At 42.0% G+C, this 27,841-nt stretch overlaps 1 protein-coding gene across 2 annotated transcripts in view; it reads left to right on the top strand.

The window, feature by feature from the left end:
* The window catches only part of PLCB1 (phospholipase C beta 1), a 401,022-nt gene extending 396,898 nt beyond the window's left edge, over positions 1 to 4,124 (top strand). For both annotated transcript variants that reach the window (XM_071740286.1, XM_071740289.1), the window contains one exon: positions 895 to 4,124. In XM_071740286.1, the coding sequence (XP_071596387.1) occupies positions 895 to 1,125 (231 nt within the window). In that variant the 3' untranslated portion in view covers positions 1,126 to 4,124. The remainder of the gene's footprint in view (positions 1 to 894) is intronic.
* The last annotated feature ends 23,717 nt before the right edge of the window (positions 4,125 to 27,841 follow it).

Here is a 27,841-nt window from a genome sequence, read left to right as displayed (position 1 = left end):
TGGATGGTTGGTTGGATGTATGGACGGACAGACAGAGTGGGTTTGGCACTGCAACTTACCCCTTTTGCTTGCTGCTGTGCTCATATTTGTCATGATGAAAAAATTGGCTTTGTCTTCAGTTGAAACCTTCATACACACTGATATTTTTTACATAATGGATCATGCAGATCTTAATATGGGCACTAAAAACAAAGGCTATACAAAAAAATACTGGGAAAGGGCCCACAGCTTCCTGAAGACTGATAGCCAGATTTCTTTTTGCATGCTTTTGCATCCTGTTGATGATGTGACACTTTTTTCCCCAGTAGCGTCCAAGACACATACTGCATTAATCAGATAATGCAACTTTCCATGATCCAGCCCTCAGAAATGTAATTTAACTTTTTTCCTTCCCTCTTTGTCTCCCTTTGACAACTGACTTTTTCCTAATGGTTTCTCCAACCCAAGAAATCCAGTGAAAGTTATTTCATTGTCCTCAGAGCAATGCAGTGTGAGTAATGTCTAAGCAGCTACCTGAAGCTTAATAATGGCCTTGCTCTTTCAAAGGCCTATCGGTGATCCGTACTGCACTTGAATTTGGTCTTGTGAAAGCAGGTGGGAGTATGAACACCAATACAGTTAAATCCACATCTATTTTAAGGCTTTGGGTACCCAAGGATTGTACCCAAAACCAGCCTTATGCACAAATGGCCGCACGTCCCTTCAGCTTTGCAATGACTGCATGGAAATCAGTGGGCGGATTGGATGTGTGGCAGCAGAAAAGAAAGTACTAAATTCTTGAATCCTGCACCAATGCATTATTAATTTCCCCTCTGCCTCGTGTGGTACGTTCCCCATACTGTAGCACTGGTCTCACTAGATGCACGTGAAGACAGCTTGTCTCTTTCGTTGTAGTTGCAGGTGGAACTTGATCAGGAATATCAAGACAAATTCAAAAGACTGCCTTTGGAAATCCTGGAGTTTGTACAGGAAGCCATGAAAGGGAAAATCAGCGAAGATGGAGACCACAGTTCTGCCCCCCCTTCCCTGGCATCTGACAGTGGAAAATCAAACCATAAACCTCTGCAAAGTGAAGAGGAATTGGAAGAAGATAATCCAGAAAAAGTCTTTGATACTACTTTTTAACTGCCCAAGCAACAACCTGTGTGCCAGGGTGCACAGCTCTCCAGCTGCCCATCTGCTTTCCTGATGTGAGCTGCCACTGAAGCTCTCTGGGATGCAGGAGGAATCTGCATTCAAGTGCACATTTCCCAAAAGGAACATTTTATAAAAAGTATTGTGCAAAGCTCTTCATTTGCACTCTTCATCTTATTATTATTCTAAAGCTTAGTGCAGTTGTAATGGGAAAATTAATATGTTAACCATCCCCTCTTTTTTTTTTTTCCTCTTTATTTTTCTTCTGGCCGATTTACAACGGGTAATTTTCTGGCCATGTTCACTGTTAAGAATGTTTAATGAAGACCAGTGTATTGTACAGAGACAAATGTGTGCAGATTTCCTTTTGAAGTGCCAGTGCAAAGTGCTCCAAACTAATACAGAATAGAGAATATTATAACAGTACTTAATCCTATTTGTTTCCTTCTTTATAACTGCACCTTGACAGCTGTACCATCATTTTACATTTGCACTGAATCATTTAATCCTTTTTAGCTTGGCAAGCACCGGTGGCTTGCTGTCTTAATATTATGTTTATCACATGGGAAAAAATATATTTGCTGCTGAAAATTCTTGGAACTGGGGGGACAAGAGGAAACAAAGCGAAGAACTCTGCCTGGATATTGTTGGTGTCTGTGTACGTCTGCATTTGTTACACTATATGAGTGCATATATGTTTGTGTATGTGTGTGTACATATATATATATATATGCACACACATCTGTCTATATACACAGCATGTTTCTCTTTGAAATTGGTGTGATCTCTTGGCCAAATGAAATGTTTCAGGGATACGTAAATAGAAAAAATCTTTATGAAAGCTATCATCTGGGTTATACTGCTACTAAACAGGCATTGAATCCTAAAATTCTTTTTGTGGTGTTAGTGTTGTAAATTGAAGTAGTTTTAGAATATAAATTTGATATATATTTTGCAGACTCAAAAGTATTGATTTTAAGTATCATATTTTAAGCTTACTGAATTTGATAGGATTGTAAAGTGTTTAGGACTACAGTATTTGAAATTTAACAGAATCTTCCATTATTTTTAAGACTGAGGTTCAGTTTTACTAAGGTCTGGAATTTAAAAGCAAAATATAAACCCCCAATAACTGTTATTTAAAAATCTATATTAATCCATTTAACTGACTTCTTAAAGAACAATCAAAGTTAGTGTACTGTATGATATGCATGAGAGAAGCAACAGCACATTTTCAGAAATCTGTATCAGACAACAGAGAGACTTTGTGAAAGTCAGGGTATTTGAGAAAGTAAAGAAATGCTGTTCTCTGGATTACCACTCTAGCAGAAATTCTAATGATGGGCAAAGGATAAAGTAGCTCAAAAGACATAGATTTGTGTCGAGAGGCTTGATCCTGCAAAAGCATTTTCTTGCATGCCTCTGGGCTCAGCAACCGTTCCAGCAAATACCATCCACATACATGTTTGCAAGATTGGGGCCTTACTTAGTATTAAAAAGCAATCAGAGAAAGAAATTGATTACATAGGGCAGCATTTTTAATACATCGTAACACATAAGTTACTTTACTTCCATTCCCTCAGGATTTTAGTATTTTAAAGTAACTTATTTTATTTAAATTTAAGCAATAAAATACGAATCAAGCTTAAGTTTTCAGTTAAATAACGTTGTATATATGTGTAAGTTCAACTCTTGGAAAAAAAACAGTATTTTGATGTTGGTTTTTTTAACACAGTGCAGAAAGAAAGAAAAACTGCACATTGTTTGGAGGTCATATTTTGGATTAAAATTATGGTTTATGATTATGAAATTAGTGAACATGAAATTCAAAAATCTGACTTTCATCTTAATGCTAGGAAAGCTGAACCCTCTGTTAATCCTTGTTTTGCACTTTGAAACCAATCACTGAAAACGTAGAGAGTCAGGATGTGATGCTGCATTTTATAAAGTAAAAAGGACATATTGTCTAAATTATTAAAAGAATAAACTGATGGCAGTGTTCACAAAGAAACTGAAGACTAGTGAATTACAGAAACCATTGTACAGCACAGGTTTTTTGGTAAAATCTTAGCTCCCCTGAATTTCAGCACTACACTCCCGTGTACTTTCAGCGGAGCCAGGACTTCACCGCAGTCTTCAAAGACACTTGAGCAAATACCAATTAACCTTTTATTTATATTTAAAATAAAAATAATTATACTGGTTGGATTAAATATACTATCAGCTGTAGTCATTTTACAGTATGTTTGTATTTGACCATTTCCTGTACTCACATTTTTTATATCTGTACAGTGCCACTTTCTGCAGGTGTAAGGTAGTGTGTAATACTGTACATCTTGCATTGTCCAAACTATTTCAGTGAAACAGATATCATTTAATATTGGTATTACTTGAACTAGAGTAAGATAATGAAAAAAGGGTCTTTATGATGTGCAAGTCTTGTGCCTTTTATGTATTTGCCTTGTTCCGTGTTGAATGTGTGGAAATGCTGTATCGTGGACTTCCTGCTGTATAGAATAGAGCTGTCTATATTAAACTAGGTTGTGCACTTCAGATATCTTTACACTACTGAAAATAGCTTGGTTTTGGCATTATAAACAGAATTTTAAAAATTCTAATGAAGGCCAGACATTTTAGATATAACACGTTCATAATTATGTTAATTAATACTCATGCATTAGATAAACATTCACTGAAAGATAACTAAAGGGACATCATTGCTTGCCTTTCTTTGAAATCAGTGTTGCTCTTGTACATTGTATTAATAGTGTCTGTGATTGAGTAGTCCTTGATGATTTGCTTTTAAAGTAGGATGAAATATTTCAGTTAACATGTACATATTTTCAGTTCTTCAATCTGCGATTGTTTCAGAGGCATAATTCACATTTTTGTAAAAATTCTATGCAATTTTGTGGCATGACGTTTCTTCCACTTGTAATTTTGTGCTTACATTACAGATCCAAAGGACAAATAAAAATTTCTTAACACAAGAGAGTTGTTTTCTCTGTTCATTGACCCAAGAGCCTCAGCTGACTCTGGAGACCTTCCTGACCTTAAAGACCTTGCCCTGACCCCGTTGCTCTCCCGAAAGGCAGTGCCATGAGGAGTCAGTGAAGTTTCCCCACGTGCTTTTGTGTTCACAATAATAAGGACAAGAAATCGCACGTGCTTGGGTGTACCCCACCTTTTGGCAAAAGGTACATGTGGTGGTGCTCTGCACCAAGACAAAACCACACTGGCAGCCAATAAACCAGTTAGAAAATATACTGGTTTCCAGGACAGACTTCTGCAGAACAGAAATCACGTGCCTTTCAGCCATACTGGTAAACAACCTCAACAAATTACAGCAGTGTTACTTCTCTTCCACTGCCCCAGCTGTTTCACTAATCACCTCTGCAATTATATATGTGCTACAAAATGTGCCTTTGCTGGGGCCTTCCACAGAGAGCATTGAAAAATAAATCTATTCCTTGGGCTTTTTTGACTTTCCCTATTTAATTTACAATATAACAAATTATCTCTGGGAGAAGAGATAAGCAGGTATATTAATCCAGTGTACTAAGGGATATATATACCTATTAAAATAAATAAGTCTCCAAGGCATCTGGAGTCAAATTGCTCACTAGGAGAAGTGTGAGGAAATGGGGTCTGGTGAGGGGGATGGACACGGCACAGGGTAAAAGCAGGGAAGGAAGAGAGGAATGGGACTGAAAGTCAGACCCGTGAATTTGACAGAGGAGAATAAGACCAGGACAGAAACAGAGGTGGGGAAGAGCAAAAGAGAAGAAAAATGGGTACGTTTGCTTCCCAAGGGAGGATCGGTGACGTGTGAAATGAAGAGCAGGGTTTGCCAAAGCCCTGTTAGTGAGCTGCCTGTTGCATAGCGAGGCAGGCAAGGGGAGGCAGATGGGACTGTGAGGCAGCAGTGCAGTGGCCAGAATTTCAAGAGGATGAGGGGAATAGATTAATGGTGAGCCCAGAGGGAAAAGCCAGGAAGCCATGGGAAGGATTGGGAAATAGTTCTGGGCTCCCACGGGGCCCAGCGAGGCAGGATTCTCACAGCCAGCCAAGCAGGCGACCTCGGCGCTTGTTGTACTCGAGCCACAGGAGACTGCCAGGGCTGCTGAGGAGAGAGGGCGACAGGCTGGGGTGTGTGGAAGAGCTGTTTGGAGGCTGACCAAGGGGGTAGATGGTGTCACAGAGGCCAGGCAGTGGGCCCAGAATTGCGTGCTCTTGTACAGAAAGCCTGTTGGGTTACTAAAGCTTCAAGTGGATTCTGCAAATGTTCCTGGTGACAGCCAGAAAAAAGCAGTCTCACCACCACAGCAGAAGTCTGCTACAACCAGCTGGGGAAGGTGAGCAAAGACATCACTTTGCCCTCAAGGTGAATTCTTTTATAACTTTTATAACTAGTGCCAGTACCAGGTTCCAGCACCAGCAATAGATCCTCAGCTTCGTGATAAGCCTTACATCACATCCTTCACAGTGATGCAGTTTCCAGAAGGGGGCTGGAGGGTGTCCTGATCCAACTGAGATATCGGGGGACATTGGTGAACAGGGCGGAAGAGTTTGGAGCCGGTGAGCAGGCTGAAGGACTGTACAACAGGGTCTCCTAAAACTTGGCCATGCACTCAAACCCTCAGAAATCATTTTGAGGTAAGCAGTTGTACCTTTGAACACCACAAATGGTGGTTTTAACCCACAAAACCTATATCATACCCTTGGACTTGAGGAGATCTCCAAGCATGGGAGCTGCACGAGTCAAATCTGCCATCCCTGGCTGAAGCACCCAAGCTCCTGAAGCCACGTTGTTTCAGCTACAAAATTCAGGTTAGCGTCTCATATAGACAGCTTAGCTTCATCCACTGCATTTGGGCTGTTGGGGCTCTTATTCAAAGACCTCTTGCTTACTCCAGTAACTGAAGGGGAACTAGAAGAACCTAACTCCAAATCTGATTTTCACTTCTGACATCAAGCAGCAAGGAGCCTGGAAGTTTCTGGCTAAGGTAGTGTTACTTAATGACAGCTAAGTGCTCTCCATCATTTAGCCAGAATTCTGAGATCAATTCTATGACCTTGCCATTTCCCCAGGAATTGAAACAGTTAATGCTGAACTCCCTTCCCAGCTTTATCCACACATAGAGCTTCCCTAAATACATACAGCAGGATTTGCTTGGTCACCATCAAACATAGTTCCTCCTCAGAATCAGGGCCCTGGCCTTACTCTTCTTTAAGGACCAAGTAGGAGAAGGAAGAGGAGTCTGTAGTGAGAGAAGAGCTGCTTATCAAAAAGGGCCAGTGCAGGAAATGAAAGCCAGCTGCAAATAGCAGCAGGTGATGATCACTAGTGAAGTTAAGGAAGCCAACTGCAGGAATGCATTCTAGGATTAAAAAAGGTCCTCTAAGGAGGAGGCTATCCATTAGTGCACTGGTAGGAGAGTAGGCAGGAGCGAAGGCCTGGGGGCTTGTGCTGCTCCTGCAACACAGTTCTCTTTTACTTATTATAAGTAGGTGAGTTTCAAAGTTCAGTCCTTGGGTTCCTTGGGATCAGTATCATGGGAATAGCATGACAGAAAGGAGGATCTAAGAAGAAAAGCCCTGAAGAAATTAAAAATGTAAGTGTTCAGCTTGCAAATGGCAAAGAAGAAAATGTTGGTGGTAATGCCCTATTGTATAACTGATACAGATTTAAAGGGTTGGGGTTTGTGGAACTAAGGGCTGCAAAACTTGGTGAAGAGACCATGGTGTATTGAGGAGTGTAATCATCTTGGCTAGATTCTAAACAGAGCAGGTCAAAGGGCTTTAAGAAGCATTCGAGGAGCAAAACTCTAATTGAAGTTTTAAAACTAACAAATTGAAGCCACCCCAATGAATGCAAAAGGTGAGAAATTTAAAACCTGAAGCTGTATCAATGTAGGAAGCCTGGCTAATGAGCAGTAGAGCTTGGCAACTTCCATTGCTGAGCACTGTAATCTAATTAGTGTTACCAAGCTGCAATGGGATAATAAGCCTGTTCAAACAAGCGATTATAGTCTGTGTAATGGGGATCAAATCATTTAAGAAGAAAAAATGGCAGAAAGAAAAATTTTGATTTTCCCTTTTTTCCTCCCCAGAGAGCACTTTGACATGTAAGCACCCAAAAGGTTATGATTCTCTTTGGAAAGGCTGCTTTATTGCCAGGGTCAGTAAAGTAACAGTGCATGTGCTCTCTGCTCTTCAAGATGCCTCCCAAAAAATGAGCTACCTTTCTCCAAGGGTGTAAATCAGTAAAACTGTGGCATCCCAGGAGGCCTCAGCAATAAACAAGAAAATTCAACCCAAAAGCTCTCACAGCTCACTACTAGCTGAGTAGAGCATATGAACTCCCTGGCTGGAAGCAAACCCAAGCTGTAAAGCCTGTGGTAAGATGCATCTCTGACTCATCAAGCGTGTCCTGTTAGCCTCAGGGAAACAGCTGGAGATGGAGTTCCAGCAAGGAGGAGGCTGTGGCGTGCCATGATTTCCATCCAGGGGTGCAATGATCTAAGCTTGAGCTTCCCTTTCCATCCAGGGGAAAAACTTCTGATTAAGAACAGACTTTAAAAGTAGGAAACAGCCTGTGTGCCCTTCAGTACATAAATATTATACCCTGCTTTCACTTGGCTGCTGCAAAATTCTCCCTCTGATTGTTAAGCCCAAGACACCAGCTGAGGCATCAGCAGGGCTGTTTAATTCTGTGATTTATGGGCTGGAGGAGAAAACAGAGGCCCCTTCACACCATTGCTGCCTTCTGTGCCTTGCTCATAAACCAGCTGCCAGGCCCAGCTGGAGAAAGTAAGAGGGAAAAGTCCTTCCCTACTCTCCAGGGGGTATTTTCCTTCACCTGCACTGGGTGGGCAATGGGGCTGGAACCCCCCACCCTTGGCAGAGCCAGAGATGGTGTGAGTGGCATGGGCTGTCCTGCAGCACATGGAGTGATGCCACAAAATGCCACTATGCTGTGGGGGCCCAGGCAGTGCAGAGTCCCTGCTCTCCATGTGCTACCAGAAAAACCTGTGCTGCCACTCTTGCACAGGACCCAATTTAGCCCAGGGCTTTAGAGAATCCACCAGAGACTGTCTCCTCTTGCTGCTTTTAGCTCTTTTCTATTATATTAGGGTCCTAGAAATAGGAAAAAAACACCTAGAAATAGGAAGATACCCTTGTATCTCCTTGTTAGCAACAAAATAACTGCTCTGATTTCCAGATTCAGGTATGCACACTACCTCTGGGCTGCAGCTTTGCATGAAAAGCACCTTTCTATTGCCAGAATGTAAAAAAGACAGATCTGGTTTTAAAAATTCTCATTGCCTTGGCCCAGTGACAGATCAGTAAGCTGTGATAACTTTGTTGTGTCAAAGTAACTAATGAGAAGGAAATTATCTGTCTCTCTATGGAAATACTTCTGTTCTCAGCTCCTTGAGGGATGCTGCAGGTCCCTGCCTTCTAACCACTGCCATGATGTCTGGAATATTGTGTCCAGTTCTGGGCACCTCAGTTAAGCAGGACAGGGAACTGCTTGAAAGAGTCCAGTGCAGAGCAACCAAAATGATGAAGGGAGTGGAGCATCTCCCTGATGAGGAAAGGCTGAGAGAGCTGGGACTCTTCAGCTTGGAGAAGAGGAGAATGAGGGGTGACCTCATCAGTGTTTATAAATATGTAAAGGGATGAGTGCCAGGAGGAAGGAGTCAAGCTTTTCTCAGGGGTGACTAATAAAAGGACAAGGGACAATGGTTATAAACTGGAGCATAGGCAGTCCCATATAAATATTAGGAAGAATTTTTTCACTGTGAGGGGGACAGAGCACTAGAACACGCTGCCCAGGGAAGTTGTGGAGTCTCCTGCCCTGGAGACATTCAGAACCCACCTGAATGTGTTCCAGTGTGACCTGCTGTAGGTGACCCTGCTTTGGCAGGGGGCATTGGACTAAATGATCTTTCAAGGTCCCTTCCAACCCCTAACTTTCTATGATTCTGTGATGCTCCATGTGCCAACTGAGGACGTGGGGGTACCGGCCAGGGCCAGGGCATAGGGACAGCATTTGCTGGTGTTATACATAGTGGTACCAGTCCTGATTTTTAACTGGACCTGGCTACACTACGGACTAAGGTGCATTTGACACAATTATTGCATTGTGGCTCATGGAGTTAATACAGTTAAACTTTTTTTTTTTTTTTTCCTGCATATTCCAAAAACTTAAAAGCCTTTAACTTAAATAGTTGCTGCAAAGTACTATTTGGCTATATATAATGCTACATAAAAACAGCTGTATGAAAATGAGCACAGGAGCTGCATGTGAAATGGGAAGGAGATAGTTTTAACACAAACCATTTCCTTCAGCAGGTTCTTGCCCTTCTCCTGGGCTGTGCTTTTGTTTTCAAAACCTTTCCCATCCATTGACACAAGCTGAAGCTCTGCAGAAGCCACAGCAGAAATCCAGGCTGGAGTAGTAGAGGGGCAGGCACACTGTTCCAGCTAGAGGACAGCTTTCAGGCAGGCCAAGAAGACCAGGTGGCCTCAGGTCCTGTTCTGCTGACAGGCAGAGGATTGCACTTGTGTGCTCTGCCTTGCTCTCTAGTTGGAAGCCTGCACCCTAAAATGCATGAAAACTCTAAGATGTTTGAGCTAATATATTTGCAATGCTGATCAAATATCACAAGCACATCTTATTTCTTCCCCATTCACTTGGTGGCTGAGTGCTCTGGAGCATAGCCAGAAATAACGAACCAGCTCTACAAAATTACACTTAAAACTTTTTCTTCCAGAAGCAGATTTCTTCACTATTTCTTAAACAAGCAAATAGAGTATCTCTTAAGCACCGTGTACAATCCAATACAGAGACTGAGGGTGTTTGAAACCAGCTCTATGAGTGCAAAACATCCTTCTGTACCATTCAAAGATCATCTTTTCTTCTTTACCAAGTCTCACTCCTGTGCCTGCTGCCCTTTAGGCATCTTTACCTCAGCCACCCACAGCCATCCTTCTCCCCAGGCACAGGGGGTTCTGAAGCTCCTGCAGTATTTGTTCTGGATTGCAGTGCAGCCCATGCAGAAACACCCAAGCCTTGGCCTCTTCACCAGTTCATACCCACCTGCCCATGGGTAGCAGCACTTAAGGAGCCTCACTGCAGCATCATCTCTGCACCACATGCTCTCAGTCCCCTTACTAGCTCCACAGCAATTAGTGCACAGTTTTAAGCAATTTATGCTACAAACTTACAAAAAAGTGTAAAAATTTACTGGACAGGTATTGATTTTTGCCTACATGGAATATAGAGTGAAAAACCCAATATTGAAGAGCTGTTTCATACTTTCATAATAGAGATCAGGAAATTCCATCAATTACTGGGGTCTCTTCAGGGAAACTAATTATTGTGCGACACATACCTAGTCTGAAAACTTAATAATATCTCCAGATGCTGCCAAAAGTCCTTTGGAGGTCTTACAGCCCACCAGGGAACCCTCTGCTCTGCTTTTTTTTTTTTCTGCTCTGCTTTTTTTTTTTTTTTTTTTTTTTTTTTCTTTTTTAAAATGAACCATCACATATTCTGAGATGGAGCCAGACTGGGATTGCGTAGATTCAATGTGGTACTGTTCCCTTTTTGGGGGGAGGGTGGATATGTATTTTATTTTTTAAACCCTAGATCCTCTTAGATTTGCCTTAGGTCAGCTGGCTGTGGCTTCCAGTTGCTGCACGCTCAGGGAACTGGAGATAGATCCCTTCATCTCCAATGGGAGTTGTCCCAGTTGCCACAATTAACAGGCAGCCTTAGGGGGGAGGGAGGAGGAGGGCTTGAAATGGGAGGTGGAGGTTATCCTAGCATTCAGCAAAAAACAAATGCCAGTGGATGCAAAACTGTCTTAGTGACTCCTTGCATGAATGCAACAAGATCCTGGGGGAACACTGGGTGTTCTTCATGTTGCTTGACTGCTTGACAAAGGCCTGACAGTGCAGCAGGCTCCACCTCGGCTGTTATGAAACAGGGAGACACGAAGCATGAGTCTGAATCACTCTCAGATGACAAACCAGTGCTGGAGGATCCTGCTAATCCCTTCATGTCTGCACCCCAAGTCCTCTTGGGTGCATTACTCATACCCATACCTCTCCAAAGAACTAGATTTTCCTTCAGATGCCTGAGTTTGCTGAAAGATCTGAGAAGGACTCAAGGGCATGAATTATTCTTTCCATAGCCTATGACAATGTATGATCCTTAAATTGCCACCAGATCTGCCTCCTCCAGATAGTGGAATGAAAATGATACTGTGCTTGCCCCAAGCCAAGAGGAGGAGCTGGTCCAAACCACATCATCTTTCAGCAACCCAGCAACATCACGGATGCAGATGGTATGAATGCCTGCATTCATGCGGAGGATCAGAACTCAGCATCAGCCACTGCAGTTAACTTCTTAGAATGGTCCTCAGAACTGGGGCCAGGATTGTAAGGATGTAGGTTTGTTGGTATAGTGTAAATCAGTCTAGTGTATACACTGTGGGGTGATGGAGCAGCCAAGTCAAATCAGACAGGAGTTGTTTTATTCCTTAGTATTAGTAGCCCACTTAAAGACCAAACTGGGACATTCATGAGGCTTTATTGAAATAAGCAATTTTCTCTTCTTTTTTTTCACCCCAGTACTGGCATTATCCCCAGTAATAGAATCATAGAATCATAGAATTAGCTGGGTTGGAAGGGACCTCAGAGATCATCAAGTCCAACCCTTATTACTGGTGCTTTCAGCAGTTACGAGTTGCATGTTTGCACCTTCCTTGGCAATGAGCCTGAGCTGGGAAATGGAAACTGTTTTCCCATGATTCTAGGAGCTGACAAAAAACCCAACAAATACTGCAAAAGCTTGTAGCCAAATTGGAGTTAGAGACTCCAAATGAGTGAAGGCCACGAACCCACTAACACAGGAAGCTGTAGAGTACAGGTAATTGATTAAAGTGTGAAGTATCTTTATAAAATAAGGGGGAAAGGGATTGCAATATCAGGGCTGTTTCTATACAACCATTTTGGGCTATCTGTCTGGCTAGCAGTCCTCACCACATCAGAAATCCAGGCACCATCTCACAGTGTGTGATGGCTTCCCTTGCAAAATTGTGCTCTGCCACCGGTTACAGCAAGAATGGGACTTGTCTTAGAAAAAAAAATCACATCAGTTTATTGGGCAGCTTTTCACGCAAGGCTTTGACTGCAGATGAAGCCTGTCAGGCACTGACAGCCAGGCACTCATGATCTGGGTGGCTGGATTTAGGCTAAATCTGTGCTCTCCCTACAGAAGGCTTGTAAGGCAAGGAGCTCATGAATCAACACACCATTTAGGCATAGATCTGCCAAGACCTGTTGCCATAAAGACATTTCTGATGTATTAGTGAAAAAAAAGTTATTAATTTAATAATGAAACAGTGATTACACCATCCTCTTTACTGTAACTGGTTAAAAGGCTGTAAAGCAAATTGTGCAAACTTGCTTGTTCTGGCCAATGTTTTGGCACATTCCATTTCTATATAGGCAGCTTTTAATTGTTACTAATTTAAACTGTTTTGAACTAATTAAAACTGGGTTTTAATGGATTTTCACTGATGGATATTAACAGATGTTCAATACCGAGCTCACATTTCAACTTGAGGGGATTGGTGGTGATCTCTCACTACTATTCTGTAGCTGCAGAGATTGACCCTCTGTCATGTAAGAGGTAAGAATGGTACCTTCTTTTCTTAAGGGTACCCCTTCATTAAGGTATATTCATATGGCCCTTTGGGTTCACAAGGTTTTGTAGTGCTGTCCATTACTGTAAGTGGTACCTAACCAGTGTCTTAGATTAAAACAAAATAAAAGCTCCTGCTTTTCCCATGTTTGCTTCTAAAGGTTTGAGATGCCCTTGATCATTCTCAGGAGTTTATTGCTGGTGGCCAAGTAGGACTTTCCATGGACAAGAGAAGATACAACTGGAAATGCAGAGAGCTCCTCATTCAGTACTTAATGACACCAATAATACGGGTTGATCTGAAATGGTCCTAAATGTCAGTGAGCCAGTGATCATGTGCATGTACCCTGAGACAGTGACTGACTGAAAAATTATATTACACTGGGATCAGAATTGTTTGTATTGACTATATTTTCAGCTAGCTCCAAAAGCTGAAAGTTACCAGTTTTAGAAGCTATTGATAGTATATTGCCATTTCAGGAGAGAAAGATTTTGCAAGTCTCCTGTATATACATTAATATTGAATCATCTGGAAAACTTCAAAATGTGAGTTTACAACAAGTCCCTCATGACAAAACATCTCCCCTGAGAAAGAACAGGAGGGAAGAACAGAGCTCAGCAAAGTTGACGGTTTAAACATGCCCAGAGAAAAATATAACCAAGGAAATTATTTTTGTTTATGTGCTAGGGTTGGGGGAGGAGGTTGGATTTATTTTGCTAAGCAAATGACCCATGGCACTTCTGCAGAGAAGATTTTTAGATAGCAAAATCGTGCATTTCACCTGGAATCAGTGGTCTAATAAAACAGTAGATTAAAACTTTAAAAACTTTTAAAAGATGTCACAGCCCTGTCTTCAGTCCAGCTAAATGACTTGGGCAGTCACCCCTGGGACTTTCATGTGTAAGATGTATATTGTGAGGAAGAAAAGAGCCTGGACTTATCTATGGAGACTTGGAACATGTAGGGCAAATGTTCCAAATTAAGCATGAAAACATTCCATGATTTACGTCAAAACTATAAAAATAAGCACTTTGCACAGCTCATGCCCTGACTGAAGTCTGCATCCCTCATGCAAAACATGTAAAAATTGCTTTTAATTACTCCAGCTCATGACAAATGAAACTATCCTTGGGTGTTTCATTGCTAAAATATTTGCCCAGTCTTGATTTTTTCCTGTAAACATTCCTAGTTGCAAGAGGTGCTGTAGAAACAACACTGTGATACCCATGGCTGAGGGCACAGGGAAGGTGGGGGGAGGGAGAAAGCTAAAGGCCTTATTTGTAGCTTTTACTATATTAATATTGTATGATGAGCTTCCCACAAAGCCCCAACTAAGCCCATGGCCCTAGTGTACTAAAAGTGCAGCTTTAAAAATATGTGGGAAAAAAAGGCAAGTGAGTGAAAAGGGCTGTGTCTGTGGAACCAGGAGCCTGTCTTGCCATCCTTGGCAAACTTCACCAAGGTGATGGAGACAGAGCAGTGTTAAAAATTCCCTTGAGTTGCTGTGATTCTCAATGTGTCTCTGGGTTGAGCAGTGAACTTCAACAAAAGCAGTTTCTCTTCCCATAGTCCAGACAGATGTACAGGGATAGGATGCCTCCTCCAAGATTATAACCATCATCCTGATGGACAGATCGTGTGTCGGCCAGAAGCTTCAGTCCTCTGTGGGACCTGAATGAAGTCCTCTCCTCTCAGGTACTTTAAAACGAATCCTTAGAGCAGGACACCTCAAGAAGCAGAACAGACCTCTACTGAGGCTCCCTGCAGGGATTAAGCCCTGAACTGTCCCATAAGGAGTACAGAGGGTGGGAGTGCTTTTTAGCAAAGCTATAGATTTCAGGAGAGCTTTTAAGAAAGCAAGTTCGTGAATCAAAGAATTAGGATTTGGTAGTAGGTATGCATGGAGTTTTTGGCACCCTAAAACACTGAAGACATTTTGGCAGGGTGATGGTGCCATCAACTTGGAAGTGTGTTGTTAGAGGTGAAATGATGCCATCATTGCAAACGTACAGAAGCCATTGGTATGACTTCCCCAGCCATACAATGTGGACTTAAAAAAAAAAAAAAAAAAAAATTGGGAAAACAAAATTGGGCACAGACCTTCAGTCTTTACCAGACCTGCTTTAGCAGCAAAATCAGTCTTCTGCCTGAAAGCTGAACACCCACCTCTTCAACGTGCCACATTTGAGCACCTGACTACCACAACATGGCAACAGCACAGGATGACCTAAACAAGTGGCAGATCCTTGCCAAAGCACACCTCCCATGGGATGAAGTTGCTGGTGCACCCCTGTAGAGGTGGTTAAAGAAGGTCTTAAGAAGTGAAACTGCTGTATGTGAATGGGTGTGAAGGGGAATGCCTGGGTGTGAAAGTACAAGGAGGAGCAAGTGATGACGGGATGAAGGCAATGGGAAGGCATATACTCATGTGTGTTAGTAGGCTGTGAAGAGCCAACACACATCTACAGGCAGCTTCTCAAGTGACCTGGCACAAGAGAAAGGGGAGGGTGAGTCAACCCTGATGACTCACAGGTGGGACAGGGTGGAGGGACTGATCCTCATCAGCTCCAGATGGGTATAAAAAGGCAGCTCCAAAGCCACCGTGTGCTTATTGTCTTAAGGAGAGGTTGAGTTGTTTTGCAGTAGCCAGTGTTTATTCTCCGTGGCATGGTGAAAGTTCCTAGATGCACAGCCTGGATACCAGCATCACACGGACATGGGGTTTTGGCTGCTTGTGAGTAAGTAAATGAGAGTAAAAATTAATGAAATCATATTTTGTTTAAAATTGAGATTGCCTTTTGCTGTCATGCAGATTTATTAGAGTAGGATGCAATGTTACTTTCCTACAGCTGACCCTGTGCAACCTTGTCTCCTATGCAGGTGTTTGATGGTGTCATTGGTTTGTAAGTGGAAGAAAAAGATTAAGTATGTCAATCTGTGTAGTAGTTAAAGCTTCTTTGAGCTGGCTGTGAGGACTTCTCCTGCTAGCAGTACTAAGGTGTTGATTCTTCAGTTGAAAATTTTCCCTTTTGCTGTAAGAGCCCCTTCACTGGAAGTGTCAGATGAAGAGCAAAGCCCTTGAAAGCATTACTGTGATAGAGGAGAGATGCTGATTGAGCCTCCTTTCACTCCCAGAGTGCAGAACCAATTTGCCTAGGGAAAAAGGCACTTCAGCTAGCAGAATAATTTGCAATGACGAGGGATGAAATTTAAACTTTTCAGGATACTTCTCATCAAAGGTACCAAAGTCATCGTGTATTTCAGGAGTATTTGATGGGTATTTCTTTTGGGTAGAGTTCCACAACACACATTTGCCTTACAAGCTATTTGTTTTGCCTTACAAACTATCACTACCGAGTAAATGCTGCCAGAAGCTGGAAGGGTGTGACTGGAGCTCCTCCATCAGTGCTTTTGCTGCTTTCCTTCCTCAAGGTGGGAGGAGTGATAAATAAGAGAAAACTGTGTGTGCGTCTCTGTGAAGAATGCCAGTGAGTAAATATAAATGAGTAGGACTTTTTGCAGTATCAACTGATGTTACTACAAAGAACTAAGTGATGCTTAGAAGACAAAAAAAAAAAAAAAAAGCAACACTGATTTTTTGGTATTAGAGTGGTTGGGTATATCTACTCCCAGTATGTTTCTGGAGTAGGAAGATGGCTCTCTATCACCCAGTGGTGTGCAAGGCAAAGAGCTGGTGATCAACCCCTCTAGGGAGTGCTGCAAGGTCCCAGGGGAGCCAAGCAGTGGGACCATGTGGTTTGAAGGGTTGCCATGTGTGTGGCTCTATTTCCTATTGCAGAGGTGGCTCCAGACTGAATCATGTTCTTTCAAGGGCTGTTGTGTTTTTATATGAGAAGTCTTTGTCTAGACAGGATGTAACACCATTGTGAAGCCAAGAAATGCAGCTGCTTTCACAAAGCCCCTCACCAAAGCTCTGGCATGGACATGCACACCACGCATCAGCACACAAGGACTCTGCACTGATGGCACTCAGGATAGGAAATCACTGAAGTATCTCCCACAAATGGTACTACTTTGTGTGAATGCAGAGTTGAATACTAGCGAGTTGATACTGGTGGTTCCTGGCATGATCTTGTTTGGCATCTTTTCAAGAAAGGCATCTTGGGAAAGGACTGTTCACCTATTCCCCTCAGCTAAGGTTGAGGTCTTCATACAAAAAAGGAATTCATCTCCTGGGGGGGGGGGAGGTCTGCTATGCAATAAATGGGAGATGGTCTAAGCAGATAGAAGTAGGAGAAGAAACAGTGGTTTTCGTGTGGATAATAACTGGCTACTGGCAAAGAAAAAGCCAGAGAAGAAACCCATTGCATAGCTCCTCACTGGCATCTAGTCCTCTTTCTCAGTGAAAGCTGGCATATTGCAAGACAGATTATTTTCCTGACTTTTTTACAGTGCTTTACACTTCCCAGGAGTTGTTTCTATATGACTGTAATAGAGCTGTCAAAATAACAGCTTGTGGTAGAGGATGTGATCACACCTCCACGCTGAGAGGCTTGAGGATGGGTCCAAATCAAGGTGACACTGCCTGCGAGTGCAGGACGTGTTTTGGTGCTCATTTATTTGGCTGACCCTCCTAGCAAAGAGAGAGCCTTGCATTCCTCAATGCTTCTCTGAGCCAAATGTTTACAAGTCTGGTCCCAACTAAGGTCACCTGTACATCAAGATCTGCAAAAGGTCTTTTGTTCCCAAGAGTTTTGCCCTTCCTGCCCAGCACTTTTGCTCTCACCACACAGTGCATGCACTGTACAGGCCACAATCCCAGCTGACAGCACAGGGTTTTAACAAGTAAAGGATTTTCCACTGCAGCTTGACAGGGCTATGAGGGTGGAGATGGAACAAAGGCTTGTCCAAATCCAGTGAGAAATGGCTGTTGAATAGACTGAGTATGCATCCAGCAGGTACTGCCTTAGGTCCATCTGGCAAGGACCACCAGGAAAAGGAAGTGTCTTTCAGCTGATAGCTCTGCCATGCCTTCCCTGCCCTGGGAAAAGAGTGGTTAGAAAGCATCCACCACTGGTCTGTCTGGAAATAATCAAGTCAAGTGTGTGGTAACATCAGAGCAAAATATTAATGAAGGGACTGGAATCAGTATCCATCAATGTCCACTGGTGTTTGCTTGGAGGCATCAGCCTTTTTCTCTCTCCTTTTATCAGACATCTTAAGTAACCTACAGGTTGCTGCTTGCAAGGTCAGCATTTCCTATGCATGAGATCAACATCTCTTGCAGAATGAAGCTTTAGGCTGCCTGAGTCCGATGTACCAGCTCAATCAGGTGTTTAAGTATCTCTGCAGGAATGATTGCTGTCATTTAATTTGCTGATTAGCGTTGTCATATCTATTTGTAGAATACAGTATAATTTATGGTGAGATCCCTGGAGGATCTTCAGCAAATGCTACAAGTAACTGAATCTGCTGATTTCTAAAGGTCAGGTGAAAACCGAGCATTATTATCACACAGATGATGCAATGATGACACCAAGTAACTTTACATTTCAAATGTAAAAATTGTATTAATGATTATTGTTATATACCACTACTGTGGAATACGATTAAATAATAAAATCAGGAAGCCTAACTGTTATTTAGGCAAGTTTTTAGTGCTGTCAGTAAAAGCAATGTAGTTTTGAAAGAGAAGAAAAGAAAAAGGGACTCGCACTTCTGTTTTTCAAGCCAAAGAGGGAGGAGAAGAATTTTAGAGAGGCAATTAGAAAAGCATCAGGAAATTGTTTGGGTTATTTTATTGAAGAAGTGGCTCAGTGATGAACTCTGAGGCTGAGTGCTGCTATTTCCAGCCCTGGCTGTGTATGATACTCTGAGCTGGCACGGCTGCTTCCTGTCTCTTCTAGCAAAGAAGTGGATTTCCCTTATCAGCAAAACTAATTTTGTCTGGGTGACAAGTTACAAAAATGAGGTCTTTTAATTTGGTTGGTACAGTCTTTGGAGTTCATTTCTGTAGACTCAAGAGAGAAACAGAAGGAAAGTGGTCTGGCAGGAGGCACAAGGATGATGGGCTTTTGAGGGTGCCAGGCTACAGCAGCTCACTGAAAAGATAGTTTGCCCAAAGAACAGAGGTAACAGATGACACCAATAGCACAAAGAACATAATAGGATGCTGGTTTGTTTGCTCACTGAATGTGTTTTGGTTTTGTTTTCCACAAGAAAGCCAACCTTTTTGTTTGGTAGGGTTTGTTTTTTTTTGTTTTGTTTTTTTTTTTGTTTCTTTGTTTTTAAGAAAGAAAAACTGTATTCTACAAACTTGTCAAAGTTTTCTGGCCTCTTCAGAAATGGCTCTAGTGTTCTGGAGTAACACAGGTTGCTTTCCACAAAGTAACTTTTCATTACAAAGCCATGAGATTTTAAAACATCACCAAAAAACAAAAAAAAAAAAACAAAAAAAAACCAACCAAACAAACAAAAAAAACCAAAACAAAACAAAAAAAACAAACAAACCAAAAAAACAAACAAAACCCAAGCAAACAAAAAAAGTCATGAAGCAAATAGCCAAGACAAGGTTGAAGCAGTGACTCAATTTTGGAGAACATGTCTATCTCAATAAGGTTGCCACTAGCCTCAGCACTCTGTATGGTATCTAATGCATTTACAGACCAGGCACTACTGGCTTCTCCTGGAGCAGCTCCTGCCTATTTGTTGCTTTGTACAGAGGGAAACTGCCCTGAGTTCATAGATTTTGTGACCTAAATGCCTACTAAAAAGGGGAAATGCATGTTTGCTTGTAAAAGCTTTTGCCTAGAATGAATCAAGGAATTACTGTGTGCTTTTCCACTGCAGGAATACATGGATGCTGGAAACTTTTTTAGCTGCTCTGTAAATCAACCTAGAGCAGTGCTGGCAACATAATGACTGCACGAGCTGCCAGGACAATAAACTGAAGCTTTAAGCCCACAAAATGCTTAAACACCCACCTTACTTCACACAGCCTGGTGACAGCAATAAGGATGTGCTTAAGGCTGAGTGTGTGCTTCAGTGTTCTGATGGATCAGGGCCTAAATACACATGGACACTTCAAACAGAGGCATCTGTCAGCAACAGCTTCGTTTCCTTGGGGGGAGGCTTTGCTCACAGCTACTGCATGGGAGCCGGGGCACATAAATCCCCCAGACTCTGTTGTTCTGCCAGCAAGCAGGAAGGGAGCAGTGAAAACCTGCCAGGTCAGTTAGAAACCAGCTGAGTGACAACACTGCAAAGGAGCCACCTGAAAAATAAACAGATGAACAATAAGACACAAAAGGGTTCTGGGGTGAAGTCAGAAGGAAGCCCAGCTCTCTGGCTGTGTGCATGCTTGTAAGCCACTGATGCAGATGCTCCAATCTGTTTTCCTGCACCTTACCCTGCTCTGCTGAGACCCTGGGTGTTGCATGAAGGGGATCCCGTTGCCTGCTGTGTCTCACAGGACCTCTGCAATGAGGAGAGGGGAGGCCCTGGAGCATGGACCCCACAGTACAAACAGCACCAGCCAGCATTGCTTCCCTTAGGGTAACAGTAGGTACCTCCCAGCATGAGGACACATTAATGGTCTTTGTATATCAATTGGGGTTCTGTTAAGTTATTTTAGAATTTCTCATGGGAGAAAGCGAGGGCATGCAAACACTGATAAATAACAGCTCCTGGTTCTGGGTCTCTTATATAAGGCGACGATTATAGAAACTGTGGTGTGTGAGGGGGTAGGACAGGATGCAAAGATCAGAGTTTTTAAAGGAAAGTAGGTCTGGGTTTTTAGGGGGGAAATGGAAATTGCCAGCCTTTCTCGAGTTTTGATACATTTGAAGGAGGTATTGTATAGTATTGATGCCTTGGCCACAAGACAAAGTGTGAGAGTCCTGTGCTGTGAGAAGCATCACTCGATGAAGGATTTTTTAATAGATCTTTAGAGATGAGCTGATGTATGGTACCATCGGCTGAGCACAGTAAAGTGAATAATGGATTTAATAGCACACAGTTTCCAAAGGGAGACAGGCAAGCATTGTCACAAAGTAACCAACTATTCATGTTGGTTACATGTTTCCAATTGCAAATGAAGCTTGAATTATCACGGTTGCATAGAAAGCAACATTGTAGCCATCCTGGCAGCAAGGGTGGTTAGTGAAAATTTTTCACTGGCATTTCCTTTTCTTTTTGAGCCCACTGAAGAATACTGGTTTAATATCCAGTACGTTTTTGTAATCCTAAACAGAAAGATGCTGCTTATAAACTAGATCTAGGCATATTTAAATTGATTATCAGAGAGGGCTGGGCTTCAACTGTATTAAGACAAGCTGTTATGTGATGTTATACATATTTGTTTAAAGAAAAATAGGGGAGTGTTTCATACCAGGACCAACTCACAGTGCAAAGCACTATGTATTACACAGGGTTATTTGCCATCTCCTCTTACAGACACAGACTGCAACTTCTCAGCTCCCTACACTGCAATTTACTTTTATAACCATATCTTGAAAGCTGTGGGAAAGGAAGCCATTTGTTTTAATCCATAATGCAGGTACTGAACACTCCTGTCTTCAGCCTAGCTGTACAAGTCAGGTGTGCATTTACAGATTCAGTGGTGAATGTCTGGGGGTTGCTCTTCATTTTTGATCTTACCAGAGTCATGCACTAAGAAATCGGGGACCTAACTGCAGTGTAATTCTGAGTTACACTTCTCCAGTTGCATTTCTCTCCTGGTTGGATTTCTGATGGCTATAGCAGAAATAGCATTACAGCTTCTTTGATGAAGTAGGATTTTGATGCCTGGTCAGTGGCAAGTCTCCTTTAGAAAAATCATTGCACTAACAGAAGATGCTGGGTAGAAGAAGGGCTGTAACACAGCAGACTGGATATAGGAAAACCATATTAGCCAGCGTGCTGGATAACAGGTACATTGTCTGGAGTGCTGTCAGTGCTTCTGGATCACTCACTTCTATATTTAGAGTGCACTCTACAGGTAAATTCCCACAAGGATACAATTGTTGCCTTGAGAATCCTCTTTGATGCTTTTGGTACATCCATTCCTCAGGGCCAAGTCTGCTCTCATTGCAATTCTCAGTTGCAATCTAGTGTGTAAGCCTGGCTCAGCTGAACAGTGTCCCTGACCCTAACCAGGCTTCTGGTGTGCCTCTTTTAGGACTGGAATTTGTCAGTAGGTCAGCACCCACTGGGATGCTGAAAAATAAGACCTGCTTAGTCCACAGACATGTTATTTTAGATCCCCTCAAGGAGCACCCCCAATGTGCCTCCAACTTAGACCCCAGCCAGGAGGTTATCGTGTTACTGCCAAGTGCAGGATGTGCCCCAAACCACAGGTGTTAAATAGGTCTAAGGAGTGTTAGTGCTCCTGGTAGCACCAAATAATGAATGAGCTTAACATGTCTGTGGTACAGTGTTTTTTCATGAGGCAGAACTGATAAATGAGAAGCAAAAACCTATTTGGGGAACATGTAAAGCTGTACTTTATATAGGTTTTGCAGGCTATAGGTTGTGAGAATCCTGGTTTTTAAATTTTTTTTTCCCCCCTTCTTTCCTGCAAGGCTGCAATGGGGAGACCTAAGGCAGCATATCCTGCTCTTGTTTTGCCTTCCTTCACGTGACTGTTCATAGGTTGTTATGAGAAAATCCTGGTGGGGGAAGGGAGAGGACTGGACCAGACCAGACCAGGACAGGGAGTGTATCTATGCAAATTTGTGTAAGTTTGTGTGTTTAAAGATTGTTTGTGTCCTTGTTTGCCCCTTCTCACAAGGTGTGTGAATGGAGATCATTGTATGTAAGAACATGTAGTAGCACTCGGGTACTTCTTGGATATAAAGGAATATTTGTGCAGTGGCAGCTGAACCATGGAGATGGTAGAAGAAGGTGCCCTGTCTACCTTCTAAAGGAAAAAGGACTATGTCTTATTCAATAAATCAAGGCTTTGATAGGTAGGCCACCTTATTTCTGCAGGGAATCTGTAGAAAGGATTCATATTAAATGTTCTCTGATAATGATACTTTTTAAATAGAATACAGAATATTATGCCACCTAAATCTTGACAGTCCATTCCTTCAGCTCAGAAATGCTAATGCAAGGTGAATGTTGTACTTCATACTCTATGGCATCTCCTACTTGTTCTTTTTTCACTACATATTAAGGTGGAATTAGAGGCTTTATTTACACATCTACACAGTCTTCCTCACAAACCTCTCCAGACATACGAATTGGCAAACAAGGCTTGCGTTGTTTGTCAGTGCTATACAGTGTAATTAGGAGAATTAACAACGATGCCAAAGATTTATTACTTCATTTTTTCAGAGATGGGGAGGGCAACTAACACACTATTTATTTTGCGAAAAAACAGTAGTAGCGTTTTTCTCAATATCCACTTCAAAAACATTACTCTAAATGAAGTGGGTTTTTAGAAACTAAAGGATAAATAGGCAAAATTGTCAAAATTGACTGCTTTTTTTCTCTTGCAAAATGGGAAGATATGCTTAGATAATCTAGATTGTCAGTAGGATTTGGCACTTGTGGTAAGTCCTACTCAATGTTTTAATCCATCCTCCTGGAAACGGGCCATAATTTTACTATCCCAGAAGCATTGCTTCATTGAAGCTTCCAAAAAGCTTTGCTAAATTTCACCAATACTTTTAAAAAATTCACCCAGCAGCGTAACATTTATAGACATTTGGAAAACAAACCAGAACAGTGTTTCGGTTTCAAATCAAATTTGTAGCTGCTTTAAACACTCAGTCTTTCAAAAGTACAATTACATGCCCTTCTTGCTTTTTAACTATTCCAAAGAAAAATGCAGCCACTTAGTGAAATCCTTTTGGTCTGGATTTGCAATGCTGCTTGAGATTTTGTCTTTGTTTTTAAAGGGGTGCTGAGCTGCTCCACTGCCATGCCTGGCACGTGAAGTCTGAAGTCTTTTTATGCTGGGTTTGTATTTCCCGGCTGTTCACTGCTTTACTGCTGATAAATTTAGTAGAAAACCTCCAGCTGTGCTGTGACTGTGGAAGCAGCTGAGGCTTGGGGTAAGAGCTTGAGGAGCATATAGCCTCTTATTTTCTGCTCTGAATGACAGCTGTTCAACTTATAGACCTTCACTTTCTATTGTGTGTGTGGGTCTTTTAATGGGGGCTTTCACTTTGTAGATGAACCTTGAAAAAATAACTTTAAGGTGGTAACTTTAATCAATAGAATTTTTCTTTTTTCCTGTTAAACCGGCTTATTTGATGTAACTTCAGATTCATCACTGGTCAAATTCTGTAGGCTTCCTAGGAAAGATCTGCTATTACCATGTGCCTTAAATCAGAAAGGCAAAGACCAATATGCTTCAGTGAGATCTTGTCTACTGGAAGTGTGGGTGAATGCCTCTTAATCCAGCTTTAAATGAAACTTAGTCCTCATCCCTCTTTGAATTATTTGAAAGGAGGATATGCACAAAGAATAGGGCTCAAACTTCAGTCTAAAAACGCTTGCAATAAAATCACCCACAGTTACATAGCTCTCTATCTTCTTGCCTTCAGAAGTTTAATTCAATAGGAACACTAACAGCAATAGCATATTTCTATTGTCAGCAGAGGATTTCTTCCTAAGAAAACTGCTCTTGGTGCAGCTCAGAGGGCTTGCCTGTGAGTGGTCATTATCTCACTGTTGGATGCTACCCAGGACCATAACCAGGCTGATATAGGATCATGCAACATCTCTAAGCTTCTCAGTTCAAATGAACCACTTGCTATCTCCCTGGTGTGTGTGTGTCCTGCACACTGTTTCCCCAGCTCAGCCTTGCATCCAAATTCTCAGGCACCAACACCACAGGTTATGCTGACACCCCTCTGCCTCCCAGTCTAAGCACAACCAAAATGCTTTACATCTATTTTGCAAAGATTTAAATAAGCACTATCAGTTCCTGGATTGACAGTAGAGTGCTTAAGAGATCTCTTTTCATCTCACCTTGTGGCCAGTTCTGCTCTGTGTGGGCAAATAGGTGTTAAACTGAATTTAAATCTGCTGGCAATGAAAAAATTATTATTTAGCTCTGCCTGAAGGCTAGACAAGTTCATGCACCATAACTGCACAGTTAGTGTGGTCAGGTGAAACCTCAGCTCATGGGTGAGGATTTGTGAGAAAGCAGACAAGTCGTTTTTTCTGCTGATTGCCAGTAATTCATACATCTATCTATATAGCCTGGAAAGCTTTCTTTACTATTGGCAAATATATGCATTGCTGACTTTGCTGGGATGAGCACTATCTGGAAGATATTTGTTTGGAGGGAAAAGGGGGGGAATTAAAGAATTATCCTCCCCCCAAATATGCTTTATAAAATTGTGCATAAAGCGAACGTACCAAATGCTTGTACCACAAACTGATGGTCCTTCTGCTAACTCTCATTTACCATCCCTAGGTTATCAATTTGAAAGGAAGGTACAAGGGATAATTTTTTCCTTCTGTTGTGTTTATTTGGCTTATTTTCTTGTTGTTGTGGAATGTTAGAGAGGTTTGGAGAATGTTGGAGAATATTCCTGAATATTCTCGGATAGGAGGTACGACCCCTTTACTATGCCCAACCCCATGTTTGGGGGGCCAATTAGATTGGCCCATACTCCGGTGCTACCTGCACCAGGGATTCGCTGTGCTACAGGTAAACACACCGGGTGTCCAATAAAAAGTTATGTTGGTGGCAGGGGTGTGGTCACGGAAGCACTATATAAGCAAAAGTTGCTGCGCAATAAACCAGAAGTTCGTTTATCAACCATATTGGTTGCACGCATTTTTCTTTGCCGCTCCCGCATCTTGTGTTGGTTTAAATTAGCCAGGGGTGTTGTTAAAAGTCAGCAGCATCATGCCAGTTTTCATGAACAGGCCTTTGGGCTTTCTGTCCTTCGCTGAAGAAAGTCATATTAGGCAAGAAATACACTGAGTTTATTAGATACTGGTACTTTGCATTTCCCTCCCATTCCTGCCCCTTCTCCAGAGCTCCCTGACTGTATTAGTAATCCAGTCACCAACTCCTGTCTCTCCCTTTGCTTTACAATTTCACACATTCCTACTGTTGTGCCTGCTACCTCTCTGGTTCATACAACCTCTTGCTTCATCTTCAGATTGCTTTTGTAGAGTAAGTTCCAGCATGATGTTGACAGGAAGATCTTTTTACCTATTTGACTATGGCCAGTGCAAGTGTAGACAATTGATGCTTATGGGGAAAGAAATAGGAAAGTGTTCCCTCTGAAGCTTCTTGAAAAGCAGTTGGCAAAGGTGTTGCACAAGTGACTTTCTGCACACATTTGTTTATTTTTGTTTTTCAACATCATTTTAATCAAAGACTGAGTAATTGTTTTACCAGAATGAACTGCCAACATTTTTTAGTTATATTCTCCTTCAGAACTTTTCAAGTGACAGTATACAAATGTTTTGCTCTAAAGGGGTCATTCTGGAAGAAAGCAGAAAGGAAGTAATGGTGTAAAATCAGTCATGAAAAGGTGTGATGTGAGGCATAGCTTGTCTTAATGAATTTTGATCACTAAGTGAGTCTAATTTTTGGTCACAGCTATTTCTATCCCCACACTTGCCTGGTAAACAAGATTTCATGACAGTTCCTGACTTATGTCAGAAAGTTCTTTCCTCTCAGACAAATAATATAGTTTAATTTCCAATCCTTGACAGTTTTCATACACAATTGCATTCAGCTCACTACATGAAGCTCAGAGCTGCAGATCTGGGAGTGGGGAGTGGAGAAGCCTAAAGGTGCTCTTGTACCAATTAACAATCGTTAACTGATGTCTCCCCCTCACCCTTCTGATGGGCTGCAGCAGCCTTGATTTGTGCCTGCATGGCTGTAAGAGAGGGAGGCAGAAGGAAGGGTGGCTGCTGGGAGATGCTTGGCAACAGCAGCAGGGAGCTCAGAGCAGGTTAATGTGTGTTTTGGTAACCAAGTTGCTGTCAGGCTGGGTCTTGAACTTCCAGATTACTCTGTACTCACCCATGGCCTGCTGTACTAATGCAGTTTTCAGCTGCTGTGCCTTTACAGTTCCCTCTCTCATACAAGACATCACATGGAATTTTGAGTTACAGCAATCAAGCCACCAAGAAACTAAATTTAAAATTTTCAATTATGGTCTGAAGGGGAAGCAAAATTCTGAATGCAAACTTGTAAACTGACTGCCATTGCTCAGTTCCTGGATTTAGATCATCATGCTTTTTTGCAGGTATTTGCTTTTGCAGGTTACTTGCATAGTAACTTAAGCCATTTAAAAACCCTCCCTGTAACTTCAAAATAAGAATAAACTCACATCTTCCCCAGTTTAATCCAGTAGATGACTGTTCTGCCATTCTTGTGCCAGATACCACAATACTAAATGTACTGAAAAAATGCAGATGTCTTGGCTACAAGTAATACTTAAAAAAAGGAGTGTTGTATGTATTAAAAGTGTAAGAACCCAGCAGATGTTGTGCCATGATTACGATATAACATTTTTGTGCCTATCTGAGATATCCTTGGAAGATTTGTTCTCAAGAGTTGTGTAACACCTTTTCCTTTTGCATTGACCTCTGCAATAATGTGCATCAGGAGCACAGTATTATCAAGAGACCCAGGCGGTAGCTTGGGAGTTGCTACAAGGGCACAGGAATAATGGCATTATTTCCAATCAGAAAATTGCTAAATTTAAGTCTGTTACTGAAACCAACAGAACACTCTGTAGCTTGGCACCTGCTGTAGGGTGTGCACCTCCATAAAATTGTGTTGATAAGAGCAAACAATATACGGCTTGAGGAGAAAGCTGAAAATATTATCTCTATGAGCATGAGGAAGGGAATACTGAATGTTTAGTGAGATTTGAATGCTGATCTCTAATTCAAAGCATTTTTTTTAATACCCTTCCCTGAACAAAGTGAAATGGTTAGCCACAACTTGAAAAACTGGAAAAATTCTTAGCAACTTGGAGCTGGTTTCGACTTCAGCTAAATCAATTCATCCAGGGCAAGATGAGCTGCTT

Source organism: Heliangelus exortis, chromosome 3 (genome assembly GCF_036169615.1).
Source record: "Heliangelus exortis chromosome 3, bHelExo1.hap1, whole genome shotgun sequence".
Classification (NCBI taxonomy): domain Eukaryota; kingdom Metazoa; phylum Chordata; class Aves; order Apodiformes; family Trochilidae; genus Heliangelus; species Heliangelus exortis.
This window is presented reverse-complemented; position numbering and strand designations above follow the sequence as displayed.